Below are 12,950 nucleotides of genomic sequence, written 5' to 3'. Positions count from 1 at the left end.
TGAACGTGTTTTACTGCAGGTTTGAAAGGAAACTACAGCCACCTATCTCCATAACCCCCATCTCAGACACACCAACAACAGTCAAGCCTCCTACAACTGACCCCATCCCATTGGGTTCACAACCTCTAGTGATCACAGAAAAGGCAGTGCAGGACCTATTTCACAGACAAAAGCCAGGAAAAGCTCCAGGCCCAGACAAGATAACTCCTTCTTGCTTAAAAGTCTGTTTTGACTAATTGGACCCCATCTTCACCCATATCTTCAATAAATCACTAGAGGTGTGCTATATTCCTTCTTGCTTCAAATGCTCTACCATCAGTGCTGAAGAAGTCCACTATCAAGGAACTGAATGACTACAAACCAGTTGCTTTAACATCTGTAGTCATGAAAGCCTTTGAAAGGCTAGTGCTTTCCTACTTGAAAACCATCATGGATCCGCTGTTAGACCCCTTGCAATTTGCATACCGAGCAAATAGATCAACAGATGATGCTGTTAATATGGCTCTGCACTACATCCTACAACATCTTGAATCTCTAAAGACCTATGCAAGGGTTTTCTTTGTAGACTTTAGTTCAGCATTCAATACCATCATTCCAGACACTCTTCTAACTAAGCTAAACCAGCTACAGGTACCTTAACACACTTGTAAGTGGATCATAAGCTTCCTAACAAACAGGAAGCAGCAGGTAAAGCTAAGCGGGATCACTTAAGATACCTGTACAATTAGCACAGGGGCCCCCAAGGCTGTGTGCTCTCCCCACTTCTCTTCTCTCTGTATACCAATGACTGCATCTCCAACGATCCATCTGTTAAACTACTGAAGTTCGCAGATGACACAACAGTGATTGGTCTCATTCGAGACAATGACGAATCCGCATATAGACATGAGGTCGAACGACTAGCCTTGTGGTGCGACCGTAACAATCTGGAACTGAACACACTAAAAACTGTAGAAATGGTGGTAGACTTTAGGAGAAACCCTTCCATACTTCCACCTCTCACAATACTTGACAACACAGTATCAACAGTAGAAACCTTCAAATTTCTAGGTTCTATCATATCACGAGATCTAAAATGGACAGTTAACATCAAAAACATCATCAAAAAAAGACAACAAAGACTGCTCTTTCTGCGCCAACTCAGAAAGCTCAAACTGCCCAAGGAACTACTGATCCAGTTCTACAGAGGAATTATTGAGTCTGTCATTTGCACCTCTAAAACTGTCTGGTTTGGATCTGCAACCCAACAAGAAAGACGCAGACCTCAGAGGATAATTAGAACTGCAGAAAAAATAATTGCTATCAACCTGCCTTCCATTGAAAACCTGTATATTGCACGAGTCAAGAAGAGGGCTGTGAAAATATTTACAGATCCCTCACATCCTGGACATAAACTGTTTCAACTCCTATCATCAAAATGACGCTATAGAGCATTGCACACCAGAACAACTAGACACAAGAACAGATTTTTCCCGAAGGCCATCACTCCGCTAAACAAATAATTCCTTCAACAATGTCAAACTATTTACTAAATCTACACTACTATTAATCTTCTCATCGTTTTCATCACCAATCTCTTTCCACTTATGACTGTAACTTTTTGCTGCTATCATTAAGGGTTAAATTGCAACCTATGACCATTATTTGTGTTGTAAATGTTTACCTTTGATGAAGGTTTTTTTTTTCTTTTATGTACATTGAGAGCATATGCACCAAAACAAATTCCTTGTGTGTCCAATCACACTTGGCCAATAAAAATTCTATTCTATTCTAAAATATATCTGCTTCGAACTACATGTGGCATCAGGAAGGCCATCCAGCCTGTAAGAACTCAGCTCCATCCAGTCGCCTCAACTCTATCCTGAATTAAAAGATTACAGGGTCATAAAAGGGGAGGGTTTTTTATATATAGAATGGATACAAATATTAGAGCCATGCACAGAACTCAAACTACGGCACTTTCTACTATGGAAAGAAATATTGCAGTGGTCTCTATAGTTTCACAGTAGGTATGTATTTCAGTATTTTATATAAGATTTTATTATATAGCATTATTGAAACTTGTATTAAGTCCAAAATTCTGAAATTCTATTGAGAAAAGAGAGCTACAGATAGTCCTTGACTTATGATCACTTGTTTACCAACCATTTGAAGGTATGATGATGCCTCAAAAGCTACTTATGACCCAGTTCCCTTTCCCCATCAGGTCCCCACAAACCTTGGGCCTGCTTCCCACCTTACTGGGTCCCATACCCTCTCCTCCACCTCCCTAATCACTGAATGTGTACTTATCTTTGGAAGATCTCTGGAGCTCCAAAACTTGCATTAATGTGTGGCACAGTCCCAGAAGTGGGCACCATTTTCACAGCAGCTGCAATTAATTGTGCCAGCTGCCTCCATAACCATGCCATGTAGTTGTAGGGATCCCAAGGGGGGTGGAGTTCTGCCTTCTATCCCTTATGTTCCTGAGGCTGCATGGTGCAGCCCCAGAAAATGGTATTTCTGGAACTATGCCGCAAAGCCTAGGGAGAGTGAAAGATGAAGTGCCCTGCTCTCTTTCTTCAACATGAACTCCAAAGCTTTGGAGTTCTACAAAATCAGTAGTCTTTGTGCTGTCACTCAAGCCCTAATAATCTCATGGCTGGATTATTGCAACGCACTCTATATGGGGCTATCCTTGAAGAGCATTTGGAAGCTCCAGCTGATATAGAGTGTATTGGCACAGGCAGTGCTTGGGGTCCCAAGGGTGGTCAATGTAACATCACTGCTCCATGAGCTGCACTGGCTGGTGGTTTGCTTCTGTGTGCGTGGTGTTGGCAATTGCCTTTAAAGCCTTTTGTGGCATAGGTCCAGGTTACTTGAGGGACTGTCTCATTGGGATTGACCACTTAAGGCAGAAGAGACATATCGCAGGTCCCATTGTCTAGGGTATTCTGGATGGTAGGATCCAGGAGAAGAGCCTTCTTTGCCATTGCCCTTCTGCTTTGTGTTGTGGTCTGTCAGCAGCCTGTGGAGCTGGCAATGGATTCAGACAGTGATGAGGCTGAGATGAGGCCAGGGCCATCGAGGAGTGAGGTGCGGACTCCAGAGCCTCCAGAGACTAATAGTAGTGAGGCAGAGGAACAAGAGGAGCCTGTTCCTAATGCATACATGAGAAGAGCTGCCAGAAGGCAAGAGCAGCTTGTCGTGTCCCACTCCTCCGCTGACGGCCGGGTCAGGGAAATCCGAATCAGGCGTGCCTCTGCAGCTCTGCCAAAGTCCTAGCAAAGTCCTCAGGGCAGGCAGGAGACCAGAAAGTGACTTCAGCAAGATATGTTTAGACTTTGCCTGATTCAGAGAATGCCAGAAAGCAGATCCTTTATATAGGCCATGGGGTGTGGCTCCATGACTCAGCACTTATCCAGGCCTGCCCCTCCCTTCCTTCTGTTGCCTCCGCCTATCAAGTCTTCTGACGCGAGGGTCACTCCAGTCGGCAGCTGTTGGTAATTGACCTCCCTCAGGCTCACATGCTGTGGAGGAGGGGGAGGGGTCTAGTTGCTCCATTTGCCTGGGCATGGAGCCAGAGCTGGGGGCTGGAGATATTTCTTCCTCTTCAGCCTGTCTGGACATGGAGCCAGGGCTGGGGCCGGGAGGCATACTAGGACATTCCTCCGTGTTCGGAAGCAGATAAGAAGACCCCGGCTGAGGTGAGATCGGACGAGACACAACACAGCTCAAGCAAAAAGGACAACTTGGGAGTAGGGCCAAGAGACGATTGGCCCCTCCCATAAGGCTTAAAACAGACCAGTATTTTATTTATTTATTTATTTATTTATTATTTAAATTTATATACCGCCCTATCTCCCAAAAGGACTCAGGGCGGTTTACAGGCATATAAAACATCAATATACAAAATTAAAATAATCTTTAAAAAACTTATTCCAGTGCCCTATCATTTAAAATAGAAATATAAATATTAAAATCAATTTAAAACCCCTATAAAATTTAAAATCTAAGCCAGTCCTGCACAGATGAATAAATGTGTCTTGAGCTCGCGACGGAAGGTTCGAAGGTCCGGAAGTTGACGGAGTCCTGGGGAGCTCGTTCCAGAGGCGGGAGCCCCCACAGAAGGCCCTTCCTGGGCGTCGCCAGACGACACTGCCTAGCTGGCGGCACCTGAGGAGTCCCTCTGTGAGGCGCAGGTCGGTGAGAGGTATCTGGTCGCAGTAGGCGGTCCCGTGAATAACCCGGCCCTATGCCATGGGCGCTTTAAAGGTGGTCACCAAAACCTTGAAGCGCACCGGAAGGCCACAGGTAGCCAGTGCAGCCTCGCAGGATGGGTGTTATCACGGGAGCCACGAGGGCTCCATCTATCACCCGCAGCCGCATTCTGGACTAACTGTAGCCTCCGGATGCCCTTCAAGGGAGCCCCATGTGAGGCGTTGCAGTAATCCAGGCGAGGCGTCACGAGGCGTGAGTGACCGTGCATAGGGCCTCCCGGTCCAGAAAGGCGCAACTGGCGCACCAGGCGAACCTGGTAGAACGCTCTCCTGGAGACGGCCGTCAAATGATCTTCTAGAGACAGCCGTTCATCCAGGAGGCGCCTAAGTTCGCACCCTCTCCGCCGGGGCCAGTGACTCGCCACCGATGGTCAGCCGCGGTTAGCTGACTGTACCGGGATGCCGCATCCACAGCCACTCTGTCTTGGAGGATTGAGCTTGAGCCTGTTTCTCCCCATCCAGACCCGTCGGCCTCCAGACACGGGACAGCACTTGATAACCGTTGGGGTGGTCCGGTGTAGAAAAGTACAGCTGGGTGTCATCCGCATACAGCTGGTACTTCACACCGAAACCACTGATGATCTCACCCAGCGGCTTCATGTAGATGTTAAACAGAAGGGGCGAGAGAATCGACCCCTGCGGCACCCCACAAGTGAGGCGCCTCGGGGCCGACCTCTGCCCCCCTGTCAACACCGACTGCGACCGGTCGGAGAGATAGGAGGAGAACCACCGATAAACGGTGCCTCCCACTCCCAAACCCCCCAACCGGCGCAGCAGGATACCATGGTCGATGGTATCGAAAGCCGCTGAGAGGTCTAATAGGACCAGGGCAGAGGAACAACCCCTATCCCTGGCCCTCCAGAGATCATCCACCAACGCGACCAAAGCCGTCTCCGTGCTGTAACCGGGCCGGAAACCGGACTGGAACGGGTCTAGATATCTAGTATTGGTAGCTTCGTCTTCTGCTTCATCTACGTCTTGCGTTTATTTTTGTGACTTCTGAACGTTTGCCAAGAAAGGCCTTTGGCAGTTTGCCTAATTGGACTAAGGTTTGCGATAGGACTGAGGAATTTGTGTTGGGAGGAATTTGTTTTAATTTGAGTTTAACGATGCTGGGAATGAAGTAATTCTCAGCTGTTCAAATAAAGTTTTTTTGGGTCTGGATCACAACACTTTGGAACATCCTGCCCCCTGGAATGAGGTCTGCTCCAACCTTCCCGATCTTGTGCAAGAGCTCTACCAGTTGGTTTGGGGCTCCAAAAAAGGGGCTTCATGTTGCAGGTGGTTGACAGATTAATATCAGATCTCACCTGCTCATCCTATGGTAAGTGACAGATTGGAGGTTGGGGTGTAGGCCACTTACTTTCTGCAGATATCTGAATCTTTAGAGAGCCTCATAAGATAAGTGCATGGGGGTGATGGGGGTGATAAGGAAGGCATGGGATTTGGTGGAGTGGGAAAGTAGGCCCAAGACCTGTGAGTTCCACTTACCTTCACTACCAGTTCAGAACAGTAGCGCAGGTGCACTCACTTCACTCGCAGCATAACCAATAAATAAAATAACATATGATGCGCAGAGCATCCGTGATGATGTCCGGGCAGGTGGGCAGAGCCTCCTGCCACCGCCATTACCGATTTGTCCGAACTGGGGCGAACCCACCACTGCTGTGGAGACTCTGAGGAGCAGGAACTACAGCAAAAGGTACTTCAGAAGGTGGAAGAATTCTGGGTCAGTTAGGTTGGGCCTCTCCCACATCTGAGGTACTCCATGCTCCATTTAATAATTAATATGGTTACAGGAAATATGGTTATGGGAAGCAGTGGGATTTGTTAAGTGAGGTAATCGTGATTTGTGACCATAATGGCAGGCTCCATTACAGTCATAAGTCGAGGCCTATCTGTAATCTAGGCTGATATTTGTGATCATCCTAATAAGCTCACCTTGCTCTATTGTACTAAGTTCAGAATCATTCACACGTTTTTTTACCTTGAGAAGCATGTCCTCTATTAAATTCCAGTTGCTGAAAGCTTACTTGTTTTATTATTATCATATCACCTAGTAAGTTTTCACTCATTCATTCATTCTACATGATTATCCATCTCAAGCATATCACTCTGGTGGCTAATAGAAAAGAAACGAAGATTTAAAAAATAACAATCATAGAAATAGATATATTAAAAAACCCCGGCATAGGCAAGATTCAAAGTTAACCACACAACCTGAGCAACAACAAAGTCAAGTAATCAACTCAACAAATGATGATTATTACTATAATAATTTTAGCATTAGTCTAATCTTTTTCAATAATTATAATTAGAGCAATAATTTTAATAACAAAAAGAGACTGCTGCAGTTAGCACTAGCACTAGCACTAGCATTAGCACTTAGACTTATATACCACTTCACAGAGTTTTACAGCCCTCTCTGAGCAGTTTTATAGAGTCAGCATATTGCCTCCCAAAATCTGGGTCCCCATTTTACCAATGTTGGAAGGATGGAAGGCTGAGACAACCTTGTTACAGATTAAATGTGTATTTTTTGACAGCTTTATATTTTAATCCAGTTCGTATCTTTTTCCCATCTCATTTTTACACTGCATTTATCTATATCTCTCTATGTATTTACTCACCAAAGCTATTTCTTTATGAAATTTGGCTTCAAGACTGGAGATATTTTTAAATGTGTTCACATAGAAGCCCACGCGCCTAAGTAGAAATGACAGGTAAAGATGAAAAGTTTGTAAAGAAAGAAAGAAAGAAATGAAAAACTGCTTATTGTATATGGACACAGCATATTTTATTCTTATTCAAAGAATCCTGAAAATGTAAAACACATATAATTTACATGTATAACTTGAATGGGCAAACAACCTTCTTTGCAAATTTCTAGTATGATACTAAGCTTAAGTTAAGCTTTCTTTAGAAAAATTTATCTCCATAGTGTAGATCCCTATTGCTTGGGCTCGCTCTACACACAATGGATGTCAGTGAAGCAACTATGGAAGCACAAGGTTTGCCCTTTTGTTTTCATTATTTTTCTTTGTTCTTTCATTGAGTTAGATGTCTCCAACACTTAATAAAAATAAAATTAAGATTTAGTTTCTCAATAAGCTCCACTTTTGAATCATAGTTAAATAGTTTACTGTGCTAATAAGAAAATGACTGTTAGAACAGCCAAGTGAATTTTTCTAAGGGTACAAAGATGCCATTAAAAGATCATAGAGAAACAACAATTTAATTTTTAAAAAACTTTGGGGAAATAAAAAGATGAAGCACATAACTTTCCAAACAATATACCTTGACCATAAAGATGGTAGTTCTTCTTGCAAATCAGTGTTAAAATCTTCAAATACCTTCTGTGCTTTCTGAAACTCTTCTTCTGCCTATAACAAAGTGAAATACCTAGCAAACTTTTTTGGGGAAAAAAAACAAAACAGTTCTGAACAATGCAACATATTATTCCTGGTGGGATTTCTTTGGGTTTGTATTCCTTTTAAGAACAAAAGGAGTCAGTCTCAGAGCTTAATCCAGAGGTTGACTATTTTTTCAGATGCCAGGGACCAAACAAAAAGGGAAAAGAAAATTAAAGACTCTGCCAATATCATGACAGCATTAAACTTGATGAGATTTTTGCTAATCTACACCTGAGATCTAATGAGATTCCAGCTTCCTTGCTTTAAATCTGAATGAATTTAAGACTTATTCATTAATATATGAGGTCAATAATTTTAATTTTTTCTTAAATTGCCGATAATTTTTATTATACTGGGGCATATTGAAAGTCATCTGAATATGACTCAGAATATGAGTAGCATGTTACTAGCTTGGTTACCCTTAGCTGAAGTTGCTGAGTCTAGAGCCAAACCTAAATTTTAAGGACACCATACAACCAAGTCTTTAAAAAGAAAGAGAAAAAGTTACTGTTGTAAATGTCCTGATTCAGAATCACAACAAATGTGCAATTGTGCATGTGTTAGTCACTTATTCCTTCTTTCTCCATTCCTAATCTCTTAAAATAAGTGGATGGTAATAAAGCTTTAATGAGAAAATATTATTTAATGCTTATGGGAACTTTTTAAAAGAAAGCTTACAGTTCCATCAAATGTGATTTTCTTTCTTTTTCTTTCCCTTTTTTCTTGCAGGCAGAAATCATAGCTGTAAAGGGAAACATTAAGCTTTCTCTTCCAGTGTGCTACCATCCTTACAAAAGCTATTCTCTTCACAACTGTAACTATTTAAAACAAGTCAGACCAAAATATTTTGCCTCCTAAAGCTGCACAGCAAGTGATGCTTTTATTTCCATTATCAAAGTGAAGAGCATCCCAAGCCAATCATTTTGAATTCTGATACAGAAATCTTGAAGCACATATCTATCCCTTCCAGGCACTAAATATAACTTTCATTAATTAATTACTTAGTAGGAAAGTAGAGCAAAAATAAAGTGATAATCTGCAACTTTCCTCTTTCCTATAAGGGAGAACCACTCTTCTGCAATCTTACTTGAAAACTGAAAAAAGAAATTCCCTGCAGATATCTAATTCACACCTATGCTAAGGTTTTTTTATCATTAATCTGTGCAAGTTTTATGGAGTCATCAGTTACATTTGATTTGATATGTGATGATATTTTGATATTACTCCAAGAGCTAACATATTGTTGTTTGTAAATGTTGGATTATAACTGTCATACTTTCCCAAAATTAAACAGAATCCTATTATCACTAGGATAGAAGATCACAAAGAGATTTCAGCAGTGTAGGCTGGGCTGAAAAGTTGAAAAACAAATCAGAAGTTTGTTAAGACTGAATTTAGTAGGAAATGGATGTACCAGGTATAAAGCTCCTCTAAAAAGAAAAGAAAAGACAATCTAATACATCCGGGAAGGACCTCTCACAAAATTACATCTGAATCTGTTTAAACTCAGAACACAGTGAGGTGTCATCCACATACTGAATTCATTTTCAGTGCAACAGTGAAGAGAAAATGCTATTTTATTTGGAAATGCTAATCCCAGAGGCATGATCTAGATGTCATTTATGGACATATTAATCATTGGCTAGCTGTGATATACTATCAATGTACTGCAACTGGTGATATTTAACATGATTGGCTTACTCTAAGCTTCTATTCAATATATGATTTACTCAAGTGAAGACTTGCAGATACCCTCCTGTATTTCTGAATCAATATCATCGAGGATTTGTCTCTTGGCCTTGACAAGCATCTGTCCAATACTAAGATAACAATGCTAGTGTGAGAGCTGCTAGTTCCTATCTCACTAGTATCAATATTGCAATATTGGTGGCCCAAGCAAATGATAAAACACAACTTAACAGCACTAAACAGAGGTTAATGTCATTCACCCCCTGCATGTCTTATAAAGAGTATATTGTTGTATCTCTTTCTCTCTCTCACCTTAGAAATTCTCCCTTCATCTTTTCTTTTTGAACTTTGCAAAGCTTCCAGATGATGTCTTGCACTATCATAGTCTACTAGCTTCCTGCTCCGCTTTGCAATGCGATTCTGTAAATAATGATATCCAAGTCAAAAATCACAATCTAATACAAGATATCTGAAAAGAACTTTTCTGCTTTAAAAAATATTATGAGTTTCTTCTATCACTTAAAAACTAAGCCAGTGTGATGTATGTAAAGTGGAACCAAGGTGTCCCAGATTCAAGTCTCTTTTTGCCATCCAGACACCTGAATTATCGTTTTCTCTCTTCCTATTATGCCTGGAAAAGTTGTTATGAAACTAAAATGATAAGAGGTCTACAAATGTAATTTTTATTTTTTTAAAAAACCCAGGCATAGAGATTATATTTTTCAAAGTGAAAACTCTTGATTAAAGAAAACACGTAGTTTCAAAAGCCACAGACTTTGAACTTCTAAAATTCCATATATTTATTTAATATGCAATTTAAAATTTGCTGCTCCAGACTTTATTGAAAACATATGAAATCTTCTCCAAAGATTAAAAAAAATAAAATCACTAAAGTATTCAGAACCCAATTTTTAGCAATGCATATAAATCAACATAAATAATCAAAAGAATACTCCAGCTGTTAAAAATAATGCTTTTATTGCAATTACTCATTTGTGATAGGATTAAAACAATATTACACATAAAACATGCAAAAGAATGGAAACAAAAGAATAGTCATAATATTAAAAATTAAACATTTAATTTTGAAATTAAATTCAAACAGAACAGTAGAATGTTTTAGCAATGTTAAACGAGGTGTAATAATAAGTGGGAATGACCTTGGCAGATAGGAGAAAGAGCCACAGACTAGGCAATGGTCAGAGAATAGGCAGCAAAGCCATAGAAGGAATAGAAGCATAGCAAACATTTCAAAATAACATAACATAACATAATAACAGAGTTGGAAGGGATCTTGGAGGTCTTCTAATCCAACCCGCTGCCCAGGCAGGAAAACCTACACCATTTCAGTCAAATGGCCATCCAAAATTTTCTTAAAAATTTCCAGTGTTGGAGCATTCACAACATCTGCAGGCAAGTTGTTCCACTGATTAATTGTTCTGTCAGGAAATTTCTCCTTAGTTCTAGGTTGCTTCTCTCCTTGATTAGTTTCCACCCATTGCTTCTTGTTCTACCCTCAGGTGCTTTGGAGAATAGTTTGACTCCCTCTTCTTTGTGGCAACCCACAAAGTTGATCCTATCTAGTTTGGATTGTAAAGATTAGGGAGCAAAACTGTATTTTCAGATTTGCAACAATTAGTTAACATAGCCTTGCAATACAGATAGAGCTAGGGTATGCTTCTTGCTATGCTCTACCTCAAAGCACTGATACTAGAAGACAATTTTATATTTATCAGATTTTCTTTAAAAAAAACAAAGATGTTAAACACACAACTCATTGACCATTATTTGTGGTTGAATCAGGTTGGTGAATATACTCTTAAGTCAAATATAGGAATTGAAAGAAAAGGTTAAAAAATGTACTATTCCAAATGTTAGGAGAACTTACAGCAAGCAGCGCATACCTTGACAAAGGTATTTAGTTGACACACTAAAGATTTAGTAATCCTAGCACAAAACATTTAGCAAATCCCACTATCAGTTTTGTTCCATGAATGTTCATGAATGTTCAAAGCTTCTATGCAAAATATTATTAGATAAACCAGACGAATTGTATAGCCAGCCCACAAATGATTTATTTAGATTTAAAATAAGTCAACTTCCATTCTGTTGTGGTCCGCCAGCAGCCAGCAGAGCTGGCAGCAGATTCGGACAGTGAGGAGATTGGGGAGGAACATGGGCCAGTCCTGGAGTCTGGGGAAGGCTCTGATGAGGGCTCTGTATCAGAGGCAGAGAGGGGGCCAGTGGCAGATGTCAGTTATCAGCAGCCTTCAGAGTCAGACATCAGTGAGGCAGACAAACAGCAGGAGCCTGTTCCCAGCGTATGCATGTGCAGAGTTACCAGACAAAGGAAAGAGCTAAAGAATAAGGGTCGACTTGGGAATAAGGCCATAGTGGACGATAAATGGCCTCTTCCAGATGGAATAAAAGAGGAGCAAAAGAGGAGTGGAGTTTGCAGAAGACAATTAGTTAATCTAATTGGTTTGTGTCTCTCTGAGATTCCTTGCCAAGTTTTGAAAATATTGGCCTGGCAGTTCTCCAAGCCAGATAAGGTCTGTGACTACAAATTCTCCCTTGAAAGATTTTGCTGAAGGTGAATGAGAGGAATTCACTGTTTGTTTAATAAAAGGGATTTTGTCGGGACCAGGCTTCTGCTTCATGCTTTTTGGGGAAGCCTAGGTTAGAACACATTCACAAACACCCCCACCTTCAAAGAAATAAATGGTATATAAATCAAATTGTTGTATACCATAAAGAAACCCAGATAGTTTCAGCTTTGATTTGGCTCAAGAGATAAATGTGATACATCTGGGACTGATACAAGGGGTCCAGAAATGTTAGACTGTTATGTGAGTGGGGCAGAATCTCTGTTGTTATTTCCCACTCTCTGGAGTCCCGGGAATTGAATTGTGTCCATCTCACCTAGAATTCCCATCTTATCAACATTTAAGGTTGAGGAGTAAAGTTAGCCAAAGGGGTCAATACCCAATTCTCCTTGTCTATTTTCTAGTAATCAAATGTAATGTAATGTAATAGAATAGAATAGAATTTTATTGGCCAAGTGTGATTGGACACACAAAGAATTTGTCTTGGAGCATATGCTCTCAGTTTACAGCTGGAAGAAAGCTTTTATAGAGTATTATGATGCATGAATAGAGGCTGGCAAGTCTAAGGTTCAAATGATCTGCTTTCCAAATAGAGTATTTTTGTTTCTATTGCTAAGGATTTGACCTAAGAGACATAGTGGCATACCTTTATATCAGGAAACTGTCCCAAATATGTATCCAAAGTTAGTAGTGACCCATCTACCAACTTTTGGTGAAAATCTTCCCAAAGTACATCACATTTCTGTAGAGAAAGATGAAATACGTTGAAAATACGGATTAAAACAAAACAAAACAAAACAAAAACACCTACAAACCCAAATAGGCTTGTTATCAACCCAAAAGCCCAAAATTGAAAGAGAAACACTGGTTATTTGAATTTTAATGACATTTATTTTCTTATTAATGTACCTAATATCATCAAAACAGTGATGTTTTTCACTGTTTAAGATTGCCCATATGTTTTTTCAACATTAGTTCAAGAG

The 12,950-nt window shown here is 40.6% G+C and overlaps 1 protein-coding gene across 4 annotated transcripts in view; it reads right to left on the bottom strand.

The window, feature by feature from the left end:
* The window catches only part of AMPH (amphiphysin), a 153,792-nt gene that overhangs the window by 56,522 nt on the left and 84,320 nt on the right, over positions 1 to 12,950 (bottom strand). For all 4 annotated transcript variants that reach the window (XM_058179675.1, XM_058179677.1, XM_058179679.1 and 1 more), the window contains exons 5-8: positions 12,614 to 12,709; positions 9,674 to 9,781; positions 7,557 to 7,642; positions 6,890 to 6,965 (exon numbers count right to left, since the gene is read on the bottom strand). In XM_058179675.1, coding sequence (XP_058035658.1) covers positions 6,890 to 6,965; positions 7,557 to 7,642; positions 9,674 to 9,781; positions 12,614 to 12,709 — 366 coding nt within the window. The remainder of the gene's footprint in view (positions 1 to 6,889; positions 6,966 to 7,556; positions 7,643 to 9,673; positions 9,782 to 12,613; positions 12,710 to 12,950) is intronic.

The sequence above is a fragment of the Ahaetulla prasina genome, chromosome 4 (assembly GCF_028640845.1).
Source record: "Ahaetulla prasina isolate Xishuangbanna chromosome 4, ASM2864084v1, whole genome shotgun sequence".
Taxonomy (NCBI): Eukaryota; Metazoa; Chordata; class Lepidosauria; order Squamata; family Colubridae; genus Ahaetulla; species Ahaetulla prasina.
Note: the sequence above shows the minus strand (reverse complement) of the source record. Positions and strands in the feature narration are given on the sequence as shown.